The sequence below is a fragment of the Halictus rubicundus genome, chromosome 8, assembly GCF_050948215.1.
Source record: "Halictus rubicundus isolate RS-2024b chromosome 8, iyHalRubi1_principal, whole genome shotgun sequence".
Taxonomy (NCBI): Eukaryota; Metazoa; Arthropoda; class Insecta; order Hymenoptera; family Halictidae; genus Halictus; species Halictus rubicundus.
In genome coordinates, this window is record NC_135156.1 from 19213934 (window position 1) to 19236353 (window position 22420).

General features: G+C 39.5%; 2 protein-coding genes and 1 long non-coding RNA gene across 7 annotated transcripts in view; 2 read left to right on the forward strand and 1 right to left on the reverse strand.

Annotated features, from left to right (window-relative positions):
• Ptp10d (Protein tyrosine phosphatase 10D) overlaps positions 1-16444 on the reverse strand; it is a 40844-nt gene extending 24400 nt beyond the window's left edge. For 3 of the 5 annotated variants that reach the window (XM_076791735.1, XM_076791732.1, XM_076791731.1), the window contains exon 1: positions 14182-16444. In XM_076791735.1, the coding sequence (XP_076647850.1) occupies positions 14182-14280 (99 nt within the window). In that variant the 5' untranslated portion in view covers positions 14281-16444. The remainder of the gene's footprint in view (positions 1-14181) is intronic. The other 2 variants (XM_076791733.1, XM_076791734.1) reach the window with 2 other exon arrangements.
• LOC143356234 (uncharacterized) lies at positions 15501-20816 on the forward strand. The gene is made up of 2 exons (XR_013082640.1): positions 15501-16016; positions 20510-20816. It is a non-coding gene; the product is annotated as an uncharacterized LOC143356234 (long non-coding RNA).
• Arp10 (Actin-related protein 10) lies at positions 20561-22394 on the forward strand. The gene is made up of 5 exons (XM_076791745.1): positions 20561-20966; positions 21044-21196; positions 21275-21559; positions 21638-21917; positions 21995-22394. Exons 1-5 carry the CDS (start codon positions 20878-20880, stop codon positions 22328-22330), a joined length of 1143 nt encoding a protein of 380 aa, XP_076647860.1. The 5' UTR covers positions 20561-20877; the 3' UTR covers positions 22331-22394.
• The last annotated feature ends 26 nt before the right edge of the window (positions 22395-22420 follow it).

Sequence of the window (22420 nt, forward strand, 5' to 3'; positions counted from 1 at the left end):
CTCGCGAAATTCCAAAGCGCAGTAGGATACGACACAGGCTCGTGAACGTGAACGCGCGTCATTCTTCCGCTCGCGCGAACCGCGACGTCGCGCGTCGCAACGCGAATTGTTCCGAATTGAAACGCGCGACGCGAATCAAGCCGCGTTCAACGCACCGTTTAACCAGATAAATCATTATATAGAACCGGGGATACGTCCGATTCATTCGTTATACTGCTACCAGTCGACGGTTACTAAAAATATCGCGGGAGTATACAGCAACATCCACATAATTTACGGCAACGTTTACATCGTCGAAGAATAAAATAAAAATCCGAAAAACTGACTGCGGCTCCCCTCGATGATTTTCTTTTTTGGAAGAGCTTATTAAATTAAAATTCCGATACTTAGTCGTAGGTTTATTCAATAACATGATAAGTTACCTAAAAAAATCGCAAAAAGTAACAGAACAGTATTAGTCCCAATTTTTTGGTAAAATACCATTTAAAAAGACACTAAAAATGACGCCGGGGCCAGTTTTATAGACGTATCCAACGAAACGCTTTATGAAATGATACATTACTTTTATTGCGAACGATTTTTTTATTTTTATGTTACCGTTTTTCTACGACGAATTACACATCCCCAGCCTACTTATCAGTCCTAAGCATCATTACCCCCGACAAGCATCATTACAATATGAATTATTGTAATTTCATTTCCACTTTCGCTTCGTTAATTCCGGACTAACGAAGAAGAAAGTCTGCTCTGCGAGTCGTTGACGAAGCGACTTCCGCGTCTCGATGTCAAGTGAGTAACACGTCCGATTTCAAGCACATTTTCATCTAACCAGCAGAGGAAGTGACGCATTCCTGGCAACAATTCGTGATATAACATTCGTAGTCGTTTCTGTACCATTACAGGATTACGTAAGTTGCATGCATCCTTTGTCCGCAGAAAGGTCGTAGCGCTACCTCGATTTCAACAATTTCGTACAATGTTTCTGGAAATTTATAGTACGTTCATGTATTATTTATCTGCAGAACGTATCACGTCAGCTGGAGTCGATGCATGCCGGTGTAAATAAATCATTTCTACTACCATTTAAGATACTCATGTTCGCTTTTGGCTATTCAATATTTACAATTCGATTATACGAATATCAACTGATTTTATTCAATAAAAATTTTGGCACAATTGTATACTCTTTAGAATATCATGGTAGTGGAAATTAGTATATCTGAACTATACAATTTATACAGGGTGTCCGAAAAATTTTGTATTTCCTTGAAAGAGGTGATTCCTGAGATCATTCGAAGTAACTTTTTCCTTTGCGAAAATGTTCTCCGCTGCATCGTTACGGAGTCATTCACGAAAAACACGGACCAATCGGAGGACAGCCACTGCAGACGGATTCCGGCTCGGCCAATGCCAATGCTATTCTCAGCGGGATCTGTCGCCGGGCCGCGCTCTGATTGGACAGCGTTTTTCGTTAATAACTCCTTAGCAGAGCCTCGGAGAAGATTTTCGCAAAGGAAAAAGTGACTTGAAATCACCTCGGGAATCACCCCTTTCAAGTAGGTACAACGTTTTTGGGATAGCCTCAGAAATGACTATGCCGATGTCAGGGTTAGATAAAACGTTTCGAACCGTTATGTTTAAATGCCTGTTGTGCTTTACACATTTTTATATTCCAGAAATGCGTAGAAACCGATGTTAATAGGTTAGAAACTAATGGGGGGGGGGAGCGATAGCAATTACAGAAATTGGACAATCTGGACGGTGATAACTAACTGGATGGCAAAGTCGGATAATGGCCGAAGCTGTCGTCACGCGAGTTTCGCGTGACGAAGAACACACCTCGATGCTGTGGATCGTCATGGTATTAAGTAAATCGTTATCCTTCAAGGATTAATATCGTGTTCACCGTCCAACGTTAAAAACGTAAATAGTTCGTGCATTCTTTCGGTAATATAATATGGGTAAACGCAATATCGTAACAACAGGGAATTAAGTAATTTCATTTAAGCAATGTTATTAAATGGACGCGAAGCGAAGAGGTGTTAGGTATCGTCGCGTTGATTATGGGAGGCCTTTCTAATGCGGCAATTGCAACAAGAGTTATGCCTTAAACAGTGAACTGTGTCAAGGCTATTAAAAAAGATAAAGAAAATTACATCAAAGGAATTATTTCACTTGTGTGGAAAGAATATCGACAAAAGCAATTATTCATAGTAAGACTCCGCAATTCATACATAGATAAAAAGAGCTCAATTATCATCAGTATTCGTTATTGTTCGTGCACTCCAGAATGTAAAAACAGCATAACTCCTAATTGCAATTCAATATCAGTGCTGCTTTAAACTGTTTATTATAAATTATCATATAATAATAATATAATATGTATATAATATTTTATAACCTTTTATAATATTCATAAATTATTAAGGCACTTGTACTTTCTGAATAAACAGTTTCAGCGATTAAAGATATAAAATTAAACTTCTGTTGAATACCATTTAATTTCCCTTTGTATTTGTTTAACTTTAGTTAACGATACATGCTTCAAATGCACAGTCCTGGTATTTAACTTCATCGTCGCTTATATTTGTTAACAGATTTCAAATCGCATATTGAACGAAAAGAGATGAATACACGATGCAAAACCACTTGATACAAGCACGGTATAATCGATAACAGTAATATTGGCTGAAATTAAATTTCAAATGTCCACGAATCAAACTCCTTTTCCTTTACGAGAATTTGTTCATTGCATAAATCGTCAGATTACACAAGACCAAGGAAACGTATCGAGCATCTGGTAAACAGGAAGTCGGATCGTTTAAATAAAGGGAAAAAAAAGATGAAGAAGAAGAAGTTGGATCGTTAAGCGCATGCAGATCTTATCCAACGATTAGTGGTTGGATTCAGCTCTTTGTCAGGATATTGCACCGTTAGATTAGATTGCTTCGAGAAACAGCGATTCTTGCTAGAAGTTTCGCGGACGCTTGCAGCTGATCGAAACTGCTGTCCTCTGCTTGCGTTTATTTCGCATTAGCTTGTCGAGTTCCTACACCCGGTCTGTAGATTATTGCAACAACTTCGTATCAACATAAATACTCTCCTTTTTTTCTACCTAAACGAAAATTATGCTTCGCAACCGCGAACCGTGCGAATTTTATGCATTTGTGTCAAAAGTGAATAGGAGCAAACAAAAAATCATTAAAAGAATTTCAAAGTATTTTTATATTTTCAACCGATTAAAATACTTAAGGAAGTAAATAAATTTTTATTTTACTCCAGGTATTGTAGAAATATGGAAAACGTTTGAAAAGATTCTTGTAAAACAAAGTTTCTGCATAGATACCGTTGATTAGCCGCGCGTATTATGAACGCATAGATTGCTAAACACAGTTATTACCGACCAGTTCTCTTAAAAACCTGTAACAACAAAATTAGCGAACATTTTCTCTTAATATACCTGCAATACTGTTTCCTGCTACAGTTGTCGATTATCAATAATATTCGAGTCATATATATCGAATCAGAGTATTTTGCATTTTTGCAATAAAGATTCATATTCTGCGTAAATTGTGGATTTTATTTTTATTTTCAATTTATTGAAATTATTCAGAGAAAAATTTCATTTTCATTTTGCTTCTCGTCATTGACTTGGAAAAAGTTGTATTTTCCATAAAAAAGAATCCGTCGTCTATTTGTTAGTTTCCTGTTTAGATGGAATCTTCTAGGCAGAATTTTTTCGTTTAAACACGGTTTCATCGAATGCAAAAGGCAGCAATATGAATATTCCTTTTTTCGATTTACAGCGGCACGGGTAAAGAGGTGCCGTATTGGAAAGTTGCAAAGAAGCGAGAAACGAAAACCGTGACGAAATCGTGACACAATTAATCAAAACAGAAGCAGCGTGATGCAGAACTGGACGGTTTTGCGAGCGGGTTTAGGCGAGGAAACGCGTTCCAGACAGTCCAATGAAGGCCTGCACGCGGTCGCGCAACTTGAAACTTTGCGTAATTTAGTTTTACGTAACTGTCAGTTCGGCGATGCAGCGCTTAACCGAATCAATTAAAAATATTCTCAACGGTGGTTGATCAATTGATTTCGGACGAATGGTCCCAGTTATTCCTGTTATAGTTTTACGCCGGTCGATTTTTAGACGTAATATCCGGTTTCCAATTGGTTCCGCAAGATCTACGTGAATTTGACTTTCAACATTAATCGTGTAACACGAGACTTTGACATTTTCAGATGTCGATTTGAAAGTATTCGTTCGATCGATAGAACTAAAAGATAGCGAGAATTCAGTCGCTCCCAAATGTCCCTTTAACCAACATTTTCGAACGTTTAATAATTTTAATGCTATTTTTTATTTTAATAAACCCGCACTGCTGCTATGAACCTGAACGGTGTCCTCGGATTTAAGTGACAGGCAATCGGTAAACACGGTTTGGTTTGATCTGTATACAGTACATCGAAATGAGTTACTAGAAAAGTCACTGTGGAACCATGATTTTTTGTTTTCCACTTTCACATTCCTAGTTCTGTTCCTGTAAAAACCCGCAGCCCATTCCATTTCAGACTGAATGGTACGTCATTATTTTCTGCGAAAATACAGATTGTGAAATATTGTGAATACTGCCTTATTATAGCGTGCCTTATACAGCATATATCACGCACCGTCACACGGATATTCGACTAAATTGCCTTATAGGGTCCAAGACCGAAGTGACTCACACAAACATTCTTCGCCATTCTCGAATCCTGTAAGGTGATTAATTGAAAATCCGTCGTATGACTCGTTCGCTCCGACTGTTACGTAGCAAATTAATTTTGAGCGACCGAATCCTGGAGAGAAAGCGATGTCTGATAATTTGTGTTGCACAATCTGTACCGGTTGACGCAATAATACCGATTCTGGAAATTAGCAAAGAATTATACAACTCGCATTCTGTCCGGTAAATCATATTTTTCTATTTATGAAAATTACTATTTTGATGACCAATAACGTCAATTATCAGAGCCAATTAACAGAGATTATTCCCGTCACTGGAACTATTACCATCGTGGTTACAAACAGGATACATAATCTTTCAATAATTCCCATATTTATGTAACTCTAAGGCGGAAAATGATGAGTCGTAATAATGATACGCAGTAACGAGCACAGCAGGAAGATACCAAAGCGAATACAAGAGACCTCAACCTCATCCCATCGACGACTGAAAACTTGAACGTGTGCGTCGCTCGTCATTACTGCGAAAAGTATTATAACAAAGAGCATAGGGTAAGGGACCCAATTGCTGTGGGGCTATTATTGTGTCTATATTATGCTTATAACGAATATTAAAAAAAAATTTAATATTTCTTTTCTAGTCCACCGTTATACGAAAAAACTGTACTTCAATATGCACGACCGTATTGAATTTTTAATACCGATCAAAGTGTGACCAACCTGTGTGCGCAAAATTGTCGACCCTTATTCTCCATTGCATACTACATAACGCGTCAGGCAATGTTTCAAAACTTTACTCGTTAAATCACGCTCGGTTTTCGAATAACGCGAAGATAGTTGTCGGCCAGTTAGTTCATTAATCACGGTGTTTCACAGAACTTTTCAAAATTTCTTGTACGAGTCGATAAGTAGATTCAATTTTCAGCTATAACGGACTAAGAAATCGTGGAATAAACTTTCACAAAATTAGCTGGTACAGCGATTTCTTAAGAAAAGGAAATAAGAATAAAACAAGCGCAAAACAGGATGCGGGCCGTTTAAAAGGGCGTGGAACAGCAGCCAGGGTAACAAAAAAAAAACGGGTAAAAACATAGTGTTTGGTGGAAGAACCAGTCTGATGATTTTCTTTTACCCCTCTCCCCTCCGCGCCTCGAATGACGTCAGAATTCTGAGATAGTTCGAGTTCACGTGCTAACACCAGCCTGCATCATTTGTATCGCTCGCGCGATTTAATCTTAATAAACCCTTGTGTAGAACATGCCGGAAGTCGGACAATTTTCGCGGCTGGGAATATTCTCAGGGAATTGGAACGTCGAGGAAGTAGTCATTGATCCGAACAATGACATCAGATACGAATTATGTAATATATATATATATACGTATAACCCGATTGATCAACGATACCGTCGACGTCCCGGTTATTTTATATGCGCATAAACGAATTCTTGAAAGTCTCGGGCAAATGTTGTTTCGGGGGCATTGCAATGAATTAATTCGGCAGCATGTGGTTATGTTAATCCGTTAACCGAAGAATCTAAATTAATTCATCATTTGCACGCAACTTTGCCTTTTACCAACTTTCTCATTTTCTCACCTAGCGCGGCAAAGTTTTTGTAAACTTAATTTCATCTGTCTCTAAGAGTGTTGTCGATACTGGTACTTAAGATAAGAAAATTACGAATCAACAGGTTAACATCAGGCAACGAAGTTATGTAATCTATGAACAAATTATTAGCATGAAAAATTCATTTGTCGAGCCGTGTAACGAATGACGTTGTCGTCTACATTGCTGCTTAACGTACACATGCAATTTGCAGTGATCAATAATTTATACGGAAATGGTAAGAATCAAGTGTAGTTTGTTAATATGTTAATACGTTTTGAATCGTATGCTTGAGCAGAGCTTACGCAGAGCAGACACCGTGGGACTTTGAAGTGTGAGAAAGTATCGCTGGGTTCATTTGTCCCCTCGATTGTCGGAGTTTTTATCAAGGTTCGCAAGAAACGCGTTCCTTATTCCTACCAAGTAGCGACCACCGTGTCTGTCCCATCACGGAACAGAATACTTCAGGATCTTCTGTAAGACTGCAGTCGAGGAGATCCTGTACATCTTACAGATAAGATGGCTTTTATCGAATTACTTTACCACGTACGGAACCCTTTCGTGTGACCAAACTGAACTCTACTATGCACATGACTAAACACGTCTATACATGTGGCCAAACTAAACTCTTTTATACGTATGCAAAATGATTTCATACGAGCACTGAAACTGAAAGTGACAAATTTTTACAAAATAAGTGTAAACGAATAAGTGTGTCTAGCAGTCGACGACAAAGAGTCGACGAAGGCACCATTTTGATGATCGGCCGAGCAACCATAGCGGCGAGCCACGATTGACAGTGACACTGTGCGAGCGCTCGAAACGGTCGAACCGCGAGCAATTTTTTTACGGCACGGCATTTTACGGGAAGAAAATGCAAGTTATTCGGCGATCGCGAGTTTGTTTATGCGCAAAAACAAAACAGTGTTCCGGTGAAGTGCGCCCGGCGCGTAGATAACAAGCACGTTGTGAAAGTGGGCACAATGGGGCTCTCGCGCGATCAGCGAACGGTCGCGCGTGAAATTTTTCAGCGTGAAGAGAACAGGTAGGATCGACGTGTACACGAACGTTGCCGCAAATTAAAAGCGGTTTATGGCCAGTCTCCGAACAACCGTTTTCCACGGCCTCTGCGCTCTCTCTCTCTCTCTCTCTCTCTCTCTCTCTCTCTCTCTCTCTCTCTCTCTCTCTCTCTCTCCTCTCTCTCTCTCTCTCTCTCTCTCTCTCTCTCTCTCTCCAGTTGTGCTCGAAAACAGTGTCCGCGGAGTTCCGTTAGGTCGTACATAATCATGTGCGTCCAACTCTGACACCTAGACGCATGCTCGCGTGGGTTTCTGCGTGTACGTGCACAATAAGTACAACCGCGTGGCTAATGCAATCGATGACGAGTATAATAACGTTTGCCGTAATACTTCCTAGGGATCCCGACGAGCTTGGCTGTAATCTGTAAACTCCCGGGCGCAAAGATCATTCTATTGCAAAAGTTTCGATACGATTTTTCGTTTACTCTTTATTAGAAAAAATTTCACAATCAGTCGATTAAGCTTAGTTACCATGACTGTTTGCTAACATTCTGCTGGCTTTTATGCAGTTTTGTAAAGCACGTTTCGTGTAAAAAGTGAACCAGGTGTATTGGTTCGCTTCTGTTGAATGACAGACGCGTCAACCTCGACCCGCAGATTTTCTTTAATGGTTTCACATTAGATTTTAGATCTGTTTAGTTCAATATCTGAAGGATTTAACCGTGATTGAATGAAGTAATCGCATTAAACGACTCGTGCAGTGTCTCGTAGTATCGAGGTGTGGTGTTTAGGTTCGCAAGCATGGGCCAACCAACCACGATACAACGCGTGTCATTGAGAGATATTGTACCAGGCTGATTTATTTTTCCCGTCTGCTCTATTTTCGTTGCAAACGACCGCATGCTCCCTGGATACGCCAGGATGTACTCCAAGCCCACATCCGGATGCGCAAACGTACCGCGGTCGAGTGACAAGCGACAGACAACCACGCGCGTCAGACCCGCTCTCTTGCCCTTGCGACGCGACGCCTGTTTTATTAGTCTGTCCGCTCAATTTTTAATGGGATATTCTCCTTCAGCCGGTTAACATTATTCACTTTTTCTCCCGTTTGCATTTCTCACCAGTGTGGCGTATCAACGACGCATGCAGTCTGTCGTTTTAGCGTTATCTCTTTGCAACACAAAGGTCGCGTCAACCCTTAGCCCGTTGCACTTATTTTACAGCGATTTCTTTGTAGTTTAGAATTTTCTAGAAGAAGAAAATTTCTGTTCTTCTGCGCATGTATGATCAATTTAAAAATGGCTCCGTAGAAATGTTAATTGAATGATGTACGGCGAGCGTAATCTTTCCAACGAAACTTACAGCTTATTTTTACCCCATGGGGGGATAAACTGGCTGCAATCTGTCGGAAAGGGTTCGTGCCACATTAGTGGAAAACCTTTGATCGTTGCGATAGGGGTGTCGTAGGGAATTAACGAGTGAAACGGCGAGTTTATGCGTTAAGCCGCATCTTCACCGGCTTAGCTTCTCCTGCACGGCTTGGAGAGCCGGAGAGCTGGGAAAAGCTGTACGGATTGAAAATCTGCCGACGGTAAAAGAAAACCAAGGCAGAACGGACGAGATTTAGCGTGTCCGTAAACGCAGCTTCAGCGGCACTTTCAAGTCGACGATCTCGGTTATTTGTAATACATACTATTCGGTGAAACAGGTTCCCTCGTAGTAAGCGCTTAATTTAGCAAGCGGTCGTGAGTCCCGAATTCTAGGCCAATAATGTCACGGTTCCTTCCCATTTTCCTAGTATCCAATGAAAATATTCGATTGACAAACAAATCGGCCAAATTCTCTATCCGTCCTCGTGAAATGAGAATCGTCTAGAAAAAGCATCGATATTACGGTCGTACAATCACTCGAAATTAAACGTATACCAAAATGTGATGAAACAAAATTTCATAAATAAATTTTAAAAATTAAATTAGTTTACAATTCTTTTAGTTTTTCAAACTATGTTGGATAACAAAGAAGAACAACGTGGCAAAGGCAAAGACATGACCGATCAACCAAGATATACGGCGTTCAAATTTCATTATTATTTATTTTATTATTACCTGAGAATGATTTTCAAAAAATAATTGTAACCTCGTCAGGATTGTCTTGCAAATGTTCTTAATTTGTTTATTGTTTCGATTTACTGTAAAGTTTATTGTTCGATTTAGATCGAAGTACAGAAATGATTTGTATACTTTTATTTAGTCGTTCCGAATGTTCTCAAGCAGTCTGTACAGAAGATTCGCCATTGTATTATTTTTCCGTCGATCGATGCTTTATTCACTTTCACCTAACCCACTTACTGTTCATTGGCATACGTGAATGACCTATTATATAGTTTCCCGTAATATTGTACCACAGTCGCCGATTCTCGATACACGATTATTTCAAGGGAACGCATACCGCTCCGATGCCGAAGGAAGACAATTGAAATGGGCGTGGGCCATTGGTCGAACCGTAAAACAATTTCATTTCTTGCAAACCTCGCTGGATACAAAGCGGCCGACTTTCGCCGAAGAAACTTTCCTCGAGTCGTTAAACTATATATTCTATCCTTCGTCGTGCTTCGAGTTTCATTTGCTCCAACAAATTCTTCGGAAAGTTACGTTATTTTTTATCACAAGTAAACTGCGCGGATTTCATATTGTTCATTAAGAATTCTATCGAGTGACTTAAAAGTAAAAATCACTGTAAAATTTCAGTGGAATATCATTGTTTGGTTCTACGTATATGAAATTAAAAAATCACTACTCCGTTTCAATTATTCGCATAGAATGTGCATTCGTGCACCAACTGTGTAGTAATTCATTTATACATCATGATACACGATGATTATTATTAATTTTGCAGAAATGAGTTCGAGAGTTTACTTTCGTTTCTCAAAATAAGCATACACGAGCATATTATCTTACGTAATCATCCACCATCTCGTTACAGTGATATTGATACAGGTGCAAATTGTTGGATACCTCTACAGCACTGGATGACGAATGAGGATCTAAAGGAACACGATGAAAAAGTCGTTTGTACTTTGCCAGCCAGATTTCTTTGCGTTCGGTTGAAGGCTACAAATAAATTAATTGTTTTCCATCGATAGAATGGTGAGAAATCGTGACCTCCAAACTAAACGTCAGAGCCTTCTACTATAAGTTTCTGTCAGTACGCTACAAGCTGATTGCTACGATGTTATGCGATACTTGTCCAATCCGAACGTCTCCTTCTCGTTTTATGATTGCTGGAAAATGGGCGTACCGCGTATAATAAATGGGTACTCGAGCCGTTCGAGCATGTTTGAACGAACATATTTTAAGTTGCTCGAACGACTTTGTGCTCATAGTCGTAAAATTAATCGACCAATTTCAAAATAATATGCAATTTCGAATTCCTTCGTTCTCCTTTGAATTACGTATTGTTAAAAATAGCCCGGACGAGTACCGGGGCAAGTACTATTTACACTTTCCATTAACTATCATAGAAGGAACGAATGCGAACCACGAAATCGGTATTGTAATCACGTAAATGTAGAATTAAACGATAGGAGATGGTCCTGGTTGTTATTTCTAAGCTCGTACGTATTCCAAATAATTTAAATATATCTTTCGAAATTAATTTGACGTGGCATTTTCCTCTGATTAAAAACATTGACTACCGAAATATTTTATAATGTAAAAAAATAAAGGTTTCTACAGGTTTCTCAGTTTTCTGAATATTTCGGTAGACCGTCACTCTAACGCTCCCCGTATCAACGAACGCGGAGGAAGATGGTAATAAAATAAAATTGAATTTGTTATCGTCCAGTGAAGGGGAACACCGACAATTTATAGCTTTTTTGGCTTGACCAATCTCTGTCTCTGAATTGCGAAACACGCCTGACTTTCCCAACTGTCGAGAACGATGCCTTGTACGTATGTATGTACGCTGATGCCCATTGACCTCTGATTTTGTGATCCAACGAGAGGCCAATATATGCTTATCCGAGCAGCGATCCGACAAAGATACCTTGGATTTTCGTCTAACGAAAAAGTTTAATATCACTTTTTTGATATTCATTGTGCTTTAAAAAACGGTATAGTTAATGTAGGCACAGTAACCAGTTGGTACCCCACATTAATTGAATCCTTTACCCAGAAGCAACGCAAAGTATTAAAAAGACATCGGAAGAATTTAAAAATGGTTTTACGCTATTTTCAACCTATTAGACCTTGAAGTTCGAATTGTCGAGTTCCGACTATACTGTCGAGTCGGAAAGTTGACGATTCGTATTGGTGAATACATACATACGACGCATCTTTAATCTTTCATACTGATAACATATGTTTTTTGCCGACACATTTGTTTATTTACTTACACCTTCCGAATAAAAACAATACAATAATTTGATTTCATTCGTGATATTCGTTTGTTAACTTACTTCCCGACTCGTGTGTATACGTAGAAATAATTAAGACCACGAATTCGTAGCCATTTTCATCGACGGAATGTCCCGTGTTATAACTGCAAGCGTAAGTACATCGGTGACGGAATAATAGTGAGAAACTCTTGCCTGAATCGTAGGTATATATGGCAACCATGCAACAAACATAACAAGTAATTTTCTCTCTAAAATTAAATTTCACTGTTTTCCATAGTGTCGCTTTCGATGTACCTGTCATTATACCGCAAATGTTCATATTACACGCGACGAGACATAATGAAGTATGTTATACTGCCGTTTCTAGCAATTGTTATGCGTGAGTGAACGTGTGCCGTTAACATTGAGAAATTCGTTTTTAAAAACTAAAAATTGCGTTGATCGATCATTTGTAAGAAGAGAAACATTTTCTGAATGCTCAGTTCTTTGTCTGAAAGTACAATAATTGTGTGAAGACTGTAGCGGAATATGCATATATAGTGTAACATTCTGAGTCAGTTACCTACGACTTGCCTTGAAAAATAACTGCTTAGTGATATATTTATGTATTCCTAAAAGGAATTATTAATTTCTGAACTGTAAAGCGGAATGTGAAAAATTAGCGTTTTAATACACACATACTATGTGTTAAAACAATTTCTGTTCCTTCAAGTGAGTTGATTTAAGTGTTTCTTTTTATTCGTAAGTTACTTATTCGTAATTATCATGTCAATTGTCTTGTGATAATTTAAACTCCGAAAGAGTTGTCAGTTTTTGTTTTGACAGCTTATTGTACAACGGTCAATTGTCTTTGCTTTTCCAACAAAATTAGTGTGATTCGGTTAACACTAAAAATCAATACTTCCGAGAAACAGTATGTATTCACAAATCGTACTCTTCCCAATTGATTTTCTAGGAATCCCGCATGTTTATAGATTTGTAAACATCGGTCGATTGATTCTCTCGTTCAACTGTGAAGATAAGGACAGGGTCAAAGTGCAAATTCTACAATGCATAATGAACGCTGCAAACCGTCGCAAGAAGTAGAAACAAAAAAAACGGAATACATAAAATTGTATATTAATCAAGAGGTCTAGTGACTCGTAGTGTCATTAAAAGTCTTGATCATGTTTCGTAGAACATATTAGAATCCCGATTGGTTAGTAGACTAGATAGTGGAAGAACGACTAGCAAAAATCAGTGATTCTTACGTATATTTAAAAATGTGAAGAAAAATCATCTTCAGACGTTCCCTTATGATTTGCGACTACGTATCCTGTTTAGAATCACAATTGGCCGTTTAGCAATATCAAACGTTTACCTGTAAATGTCTTAATTTTCTCAATAGTAACTGTTCACTATTTCCCAGATAATGTTCGAGTTATTTATCGCGTACACTCGGGTAGAGGGATTAGTTATAACCTACATGACAAGTAGACTGCAAATTTTCTACATTTACTACAAAAACGAGTAGATGAGGTATAAAACGGTAAACACATTCGATAAATCTAAAATTACTATCATATCGCTTTCAACTCTGTGAAATTATTATCCCGAGAAATACATTTCTATTTAACTTCTATTTGTTGCACTTGAGGTAGACTATTTTTATTTAACATAAATATCTACCGTCTAATGATAACAGTAGATATCGTATCTGGGACTTTCATGTGAGTCAGGGTAAGCGATTACATGTAGTTTTATGGCAACTAATGGCTAATTGTGCCAAGTATATAAACACGATCTCGTGTATCAGAAACATGTGTACCTTAGATTAGCAATAGGGTAAGGGACCCATTTACTGTGGGGGTACCAACTACATGCTGTGGCTAGAGATATGAAATTTTGCTTTCATTAAAATCAACTAGTATCTCTTTTTCAATATTGATTATGCTGTAAAAAGAACAAGAAGAAATTAATGTAGGCACAGTAATTGAGTCCCTATAATGACCTGTATGAAAATCAGCAGCTGCATATAAACAGGATTTGTCTATAAACATGGAAGCGTTTAACGAAAAGAGAAGAAATGCATTGCATGGGCTAGAGAAAATGAAAATAATAGAGTTTGAATGCGTACGAGGCGGTAACGAGGAATCGTCGTATAGCGAGGATATTATCGCGGTGGTAACGACGGACCGTTACCTTGAGCCGAAAGGGGTTCAATCTAAGCAAAGAATCGACAGGTAAACAACAGAGCAGAGCAGCCCGAAACGTTCGAAACGTTCCAGATCGGAGTGAATGTGATCACCGACACAGCACGGTGTTTCGAGTCTCGAGTCTCGAGTCTCGAGTCTCGAGTGTGACACTCTCGTGCATGCACGGAATCGTCGGCAGAAAGGCATTCTCGGCTAACGCGTCCTAGATTCATACGATTATCCGTCGCCATTCCACTCACCTCGGCGAGCAGCGTCAAGAAAAGAAGCAGAGTGCCGTAAAAGGTGAAATTCGGCTTCGGGTGATCGACAGCCGTGCTCTTCATCCTTAACCAAGTCATGAAACAACGCAACGAATTTAATCCACCGGCAGCCTCCTTCCCCCTATATCCTCTCCCCCTTCTTCTTCTTCTGCTTCTTCTTCTTCTTCTTCTTCTTCTGTTCTGGTCTACTTGCTCAGGGTCCCAAGACCTGCAAACACTTTACCGCGAGCAAGAACGCCGGCTAACGCAGTCCCTCGATCGATCGACGACGACGACACTGAAAGTCCCTCGGTGTTATCACGAGAAATCATGTATCCCGCCCTGGACACCTTGCGACAACACCTGTTCCGCCGACTGACAGGTAGCACGCTGTCGATAACAGCAGCAGCGAGTTCGACGTATGGCAGAAGGAACGACAGCTGCCATATCCATCCGCAACGCTGACGACTGTTAATTTTGGGCTTGCTCTGGAACACAGACACTTGGTCTTCGTCTTCTTCTTCTTCTTCTTCTTCCTTCTCTTGTTCCGCGCCTTCTTTGCGTCACCGTCGTGTCACGAACCAACTGCCAGTCACCTTTGATCTCCGGCCGAGTCTTTCGCGTTACTCCTAATCAAGAGCGGGTTCGATAAGTGAACGGTGATCACGTGGCCTTCTTTTTTCTTGTTCGTCTGGTTCCTCCTTCCGTCATGACTGCGAAAGCTGGTTCGGCGCGGGTACTTTCCTCGACAACTTTTATAATTCGTCGCTACTAGTTTTGCAGACTAGAAAGTTACTGGACGCGGACACGCTGCCACGGTCGACATACCGTCGCGATCGACCGTCGAACTCGATTTACCAGGACCGACCGGCCGTTTGTCGGCAACGGCGACGGCGACGGCGACGTTACGGTGTGTTTCCGGTGATTTCGAATCGGAAACGAAATACGCTCGCCGCTCTGGATAGAGTCAGACACTGTTTCCTCCTCGCGGAACGTACTGCTCGGAATACTTGGAATGGGATAATGACCGGGAGGGATGCCACCCTCTAGACGCAGACGAGACAACGACCAGCTAACGAACCGAACAATAACTTGTAAATAAGACCTGCGCGAGCCGTGGCTTCGTTTCCCTTAGAATACTGTCAACTATTTTCTGGAATGTAAACGGCCTGCGTTAACGTCGTCGACGATACGAATAGAAAATACAGCACGGAACGTGAGAAGCATTAGTTCCATCCGCGTTTCGGTCCCTCCGCTCCGAGCTCTGTCTCCTCTCACACTGTCAAACTATCAACCGAAACACGTAACTGGCACACTCGATGCTGCTCCGCCGTCAAGGTGAAACACCAACCGCGAAACGGAGCGCATATATCGGTTCAGACAAAAGCAACTGGCCGATCGAGAGGGACGAGTTTTCTCATTGTTTCGATCGCTCCTTTTCGTTTCGTCGTGGAGGCCACACCTGCGGGATCAATATGCCAAGGTACCATTCGGAGTACGATCACGGAACCGAAGAAAACCACTGGAATCACAGAGAGGACGACGCATATATATCACCGAGAGCTTTAAATTCCGACCGACGTTAGTGACGATTTTAGTCGACATCCGCTTGTTAGCGCACACGCACGTTGTCCTAGTTCAGCGGCGAAGATACCATTTCGGAAGCAGGGACGTTATACATCACTGAACCGGAGAAACGCAGGGAAAACACACGGTGGAGTACGGTTATCCTTTGTCCACGGATCGGTATATCCTAATCCCCGTTCTCTTCTTTGAACGGAATCTAATAGCTGTCTAGGCTGTGGGAGAGACGCGCGCGAATAAAATAGTTCGGGGTACGAAAACACGGAAAACGAGGAACAAAGGTGGAATCAACAATGGGGAATCCGAAGTTTCGTCCGGCGAGAGGTGCACTCGATCAACTGGCGCGCTTTCATGACGCCTCACCCGGTGCAGGCACGGGCAACGGGCAACGGGCAACGGGCAACGGGACCTCGGCACTCAAACTCGTGGCTTGCCGAACCAGCAGCAGCTAAATCGCTTGCCTTGCCTCGTCCCTAGCCTCTCCCACCGTTCCTCCGCTAACCTGACTGCCTTTCCATTCCATTCCATTCGGATCTTCCTTCTCTCTCTATCCCACCGAATTGCCGGCTGCCCAGGCCGAATACCCGGCGCAGTCGCCTGGCCGCCATCCACCACCATGCCTTCCCTACCATCACCTACCATCATCTAGCTACGACTACTCCCACCACCTTGCGCATTCCCTGCCTGCTACTGCCTGCTACGAACTTCTCGCTTCGCTCCTTCCTACTCCTTCCTCCCTCGCTGGTCATCGTGCTAGAGTAGAGAGGAAATCAGAGTGCTCACGCCCGGGATTTTAGTGTCCTAGGTATAGTGCTGCTCCCTAGTCTAATTTTTAGCCTGGACCAGAACCTGCATCATCTTTTTAGCCTGGACCAGAACCTACATCATCTTACCACAGACGAGGTATAGGAGTAGACCAATCACCCAATGTATTTTTCTGTCTCACGCTCGGGGGGCTCTAGAGCCCCCGTACCATTCCGTGTCACATCCTACCGTATCATCCAGAACTAATATTGTCGAACCGATATTCTACAATGGCGCTGTTGCTGATATAATTTTAAATCTCATGTCGAGGATTCATATGATGAATGAAACAAAAGAATGTTGTTTCCTCTTAATTCCATTACGGCTGACACGCGAGTGCATCGAAGGAGACGTAATGTAATAATAATAATAACGTAACGTTTCCGGCTGAGAATATTTTGGTCCCGGATCGAATCCCGCATGGAATGATTTTTTTTTTTTCGTTAAACACTTTTTTCTTGTTCTTTCTACTACGTCAGTCTTCTTCCCTGTGCAATTACAACTACAACAGTGTAATAACATAATTATAAGAAATTAAATTAGTTCAATATTAGCCAAAAGTAAGAACGTAGTTTAAATTTAATTTTAAAAAATACGACGTTGATATCACTAATTTCGTTTGACTATTTAATAGCTACCTATTCAATCTACTTCTGATATTGCTTTTCATTTGCAGCATATATATTCTAATAAATTTAATTATTTGGGATTGATAAAAGATTGAACAACAATATTTATAATAACTAGTTTTGAACATTTTTTAAGGGTAATTAAATTTAAAAAACAAAAAGAATTATTTAAAAATACAAAATATATTTCAGTGCATACCATTAAACCCGATTCTTTTTATTTTTTTTCAGTTTAAATTGCACTTTGATATCTTTTTTAGTTCAAAAGTTATAGCAAAATATGCGCCTCGCCGAACCGGGAATCGAATGCGCTACTTCCAGACATAGTTGGGCACTATTTAGATAACAAATTATTTAAATAACGATTCGAATAAAAGATACTATAACTTTATTCGTTATTCGAAGGTTCGAATAAAAAAAGTATCTTTGTCGAATAAATAATTTTATTCGACGAGAATTTATCCGATGAATAAAGATAATTTTTTTATTCGAAGCGGATTTATTCGAACTTGGAACAATTTTTTCATCTTTTATCTGTATCGTTTATTCGAAGGCTTCGAATAAACAGCTACGAGGTCCGACGAGAGCCGAACTTCAAAGACCCAGCGACTGACAAACGGCATACAATGTAAGCAGATGGAGAATCGCGTACGAATGCAAGTTTAACTTTTAGATTTTTCAATATACCACCATAAAATTGCGACGAGTGAATTGAGGGGCTTTTCCTGATGAAAATGAGTCCAAATTCGAGTGTAATCGAACAAATTTATTGATACGTAATGTTACGATAAAAATTACATTCTGATTGAAGATAGTCCAAATGATGTCGCGTTTGGACTCATTTTGATCGGGACAAGCTCCACAGCTCATTCGTATTAACAATATTATTCTGATTAAAAACATAAAAGCATAAATTGCCAGTAATGCTCGATTCCCCATCTGCTTACATTGTAGGCCGTTGGTCGGTCGCTGGTCTTTGAAGTTCCGAGCTCGTAGAGTCGCGAGATATCGGTGTGAAACAACTACCAATCCAATTGCAAAACTTCATTGTTTTTCATGATTTTTTTATGGGACTTGCGCCAACTAATTCGTGGCATTCTTCTGATTAAAATGACACTAAACACGGTACAAATTGGACTGTATTTAGCATTTTTATCCGTAGATTTATTCGAAGGCTTCGAATAAATCTTCGGATAACTTTTGCCAGCTCGACGAATAAACGGCGACGAAGACCAACGAGAACCGACGAGCGCCGAACGTCGAAGACCCAGCGACTGCCAAACGGCATACAATGTAAGCGGATGGAGAATCGTGCATTATTGGCAATTTATGCTTTTATGTTTTTAATCAGAACAATATTGTTAAGACGAATGAGTTGTAGAGCTTGTCCCGATCAAAATGAGTCCAAACACGACATCATTTGGACTGTCTTTAATGAGATTGTAATTTTTATCGTAACATTACGTATCAGTGAAACTTGTTCGATTGCACTCGAATTTGACCTCATTTTCATCAGGAAAATCCCCTCCATTCGCTCGTCACAATTTCATGAGGATATATTGAAAAATCTAAAAGTTTAAACTTTTATACGTGCGCGATTCTCCATCCGCTTACAATGTATGTCGTCTGTCGTCGCTGGGTCTTTGAAGCTCGGCGCTCGGCAAAAGTTATTCGAAGATTTATTCGAAGCCTTCGAATAAAAGATACAGATAAAAGATGAAAAAATTATTCGAAGTTCGAATAAATCCGCTTCGAATAAAAAAAATTATCTTTATTCGTCGGATAAATTCTCGTCGAATAAAATTATTTATCCGATACTCGTCGAATAAAGATACTTTTCTTATTCGAACCTTCGAATAACGAATAAAGATAGAGTATCTTTTATTCGAATCGTTATTTAAATAATTTTTTATCGAAATAATGCCCAACTCTGCTTTTGACCATCTTATCCGGATTAGTCTTAAAAATCAACAAAAAAAAAAAAATTATGTAAAAAATATAGAACATATTTTAGTATACGCCATTAAACCCGATCTTTAAAAAAAATTTCTAGTCCAAATTTCGCATTGATATCTTTTTTAGTTTAAAAGTTGTAGCAAAATGTGCTCCTCGCCGAACCGGGAATCGATTGCGGCTCAGGCGCTCGAAACTTCGGTAACGTGAATTCGGCGGAACGCGTCGAACAGTCGAGCTGGCATCTCACACGGACAGAATAGAGGTACGCTTGTGTGTAGCGCGTGCGTAGTAGAAGTAACGTAAGGAGACGTACTGTTGCCTTCGTCGTTTATTTTCTCACTACAAACGTGAAAGAAAATAATGCAACTACGCTCTCAGTCAGTAGTGAAATAGATTGACATCTTGCAAAAAAGATCAACTACATAATTATTGATTTATTAATTCTTAACTCTTTCGAATTTTACAACTAATATTAATTGATATTTTGGATGATTCTTTAAAGCTAAAGTTTATGTTTTTTAAATGAAATATACATGAAAATATATAGTAAATTTCAATTTAATTTCTTTTTCAAGTTCAGTTACAAAATATATTCAAAATGGTTGCGTATTAATAGTGTTAAAAAATTGTAGAAATGCGAATAATAATTATACGTATGGAGAATTGTTATTTACGTTCAAGGTTTATGAAAATTGTATTTCTATAATTTGGAAACGTAGTATCTATATTTATTAATATTGTATTGATAAAGATAATTGTAGATATATAACATAATGACATCAAATAAAAAAATATAATTTGAACCTATAGTCATAACATCAGATATGTCCGTAACTCGTCAATCATTTGTATTTGACCAGATTTGATAATTTTTGTGGATCTAGTTCCAACATTTATCGTTCGTCAGCGTAGAGGGCGTAAGAAAACCAGTTGTTTACATGTGAGACACGAAACCCCATATGGTGATTGGTCTACTCCTATACCTCGTCTGTGATCTTACCTGCATTCGTTAGCAGCGGATTCCTAATAATGCCAGAGTGGATGCTACTTCTATGTTAAAACAGGCTCGTCTATGTAGGCTCTCATCGAGCCTAAAAGATGATGCAGGTTCTAATACAGGCTAAAAAGGTGATGCAGCTTCTGGTCCAGGCTAAAAAGTTGATGCAGGTTCTGTTCCAGGCTAAAAAGATGACGCAGAAAAGTGGGGACACTAAAACCCCGAGCGTGAGCACTCTCATTTCCTCTCTGGCTAGAGCACGATTAGGTCCGTGATTGCAACATTTATCGTTCGTCAGAGTACAGGGCCATAGAGGGCGTAAGAAATCTAGTTGTTGCCAACGATGTCGGTATTTCAGATCGTCAGACACGAATTCCCAAATGGTGATTGGTCTACTCCTATACCTCGTCTGTGATAATAACAAAGAGGAAATCCTCTTTGGTAATAATTAAAATATCAATAAAAAAACAACAACAACAAGTTATTTTCACGACTTTTCGATAGTTATTCGTATATGTGATTTCGACGTACATTCGGTGATCCGCATAAACCCTATACAAAATGAGATAGAATGGGATATATAGAACTGTCGTTCTTCATGACATACCGGAACGGAATGGTCAACACCAGTGTGATCGTTAGTGCATCGATAATCTCTAATTTTGCAAAGTATTCGTAAATCTTACCCTTTTCGAATCTTCCTTACGTAAAAAAAGAAAATCGGTGATGGTTAAAATGTTACGCCGCTACGAAGGTGTCCTTTATTTCTCGGATAAGCAAATGGTCATATTTGACATTGGAAGCGCATACACGAAGTAAAGTATCGAATCATCTGCATTTGTTCGAGTATTCTAATGTTTAAACAATAAACTAAAATGTAATTTATGATTAGATATGGTTACGCGAACGAGGCTACACCACGCGGAATAATAAGGACAGAGGCCGTTTGTTCCGAAACCAAACAGATCAGGAAGATTTACGATTATAAGGATACAGAAGATTTGTATCAACTGCTTGTAGAGTTTCTCCATTGTTTATTTTTTAGGTAACGGCTTTGTACATTTACTAACTATTTTCATCCGATCGTATTGCTGTGTCTCTAAAAGTTTTACCTGGATCACAGGTATGTTATAATAACACCTAAGGATGCCAGAATTGTGATATTAGAATCTTGTTTAACGCCGTCCCAATTCAGAGAAACACTAGCTAAAGTATTATTTAGACATTTTGAGATTGGCTCTTTGATGTTTTTGTCTTCTCATTTGGCAACCATTAGTACTTTAGGCACCAATACAGCCTTGGTATTGGATGTCGGGTACAAAGAAGCTACAGTGATTCCAATTTACGAGGGTGTACCAATTTTGAAAGCATGGCAGGCGCTTCCTTTAGCCGGCGAAGCTGTGCACAAGTAAACACCTCCCGCTAAAACTCTATACGATCGATACTACGTACGCGTCCGTATACTGCTTGTATTTTATTTTTATAGGTATTTAATGGAAACATTGAAAGCAACATCTCATAACGCGAATATAACAGAAAAACTTGTGGAAGATATAAAAGTTAGAACATGTTTTGTGACCACACTGGAGAGATCCGTTAAATTAGATTCCGAGGAAGCTCCGAATCCTCCTCCCGCCGTCGTGTACCCTGGGGTTAAAAATATTACCATACCTGGCAAAGTTAGGGAGAAAGCGTTTGAAGTATTGTGGGAAAGGGACAATGATAATTTAAGCATACCTACAATGATTTTAGACGCAATTCTTAAGGTATAATTTGCGATCTATGCAATTAAGATTTTCCCAATATTCATTTAAAATATCCTAATATTGGCTGTTGTTTGCAGTGCTCGATAGACACTAGACGAACTTTAGCTGAAAATATAATATTAATCGGAGGCACGACAATGGCGAAAGGATTCGTTAGTCGTCTTAAATCGGAACTCCTAGCTCTATTGAGAAGCAATCTTTACTCGGAGAAGTTGAAAATTCAAGTTTTCAAATTTCATACTGCACCTAGTAAACCTAATTATACAGCATGGTTGGGAGGTGCTATTTGCGGTACCGTCGACCTCCCATTGAGATATATAACGAAAGAGAACTACTTGAAATCGAACAGAGTGCCCGATTGGACTAATTTAGTCGACAATCAAAGAGAGGATCTTGTGGCTTGCGAATTATGAATATTTGCCTAAGGATTTTCATATGTACATATTGAATTGTATAAACAATTTTATTTATTTTTCACTTGTACTTCTTATCAATGTAAAATA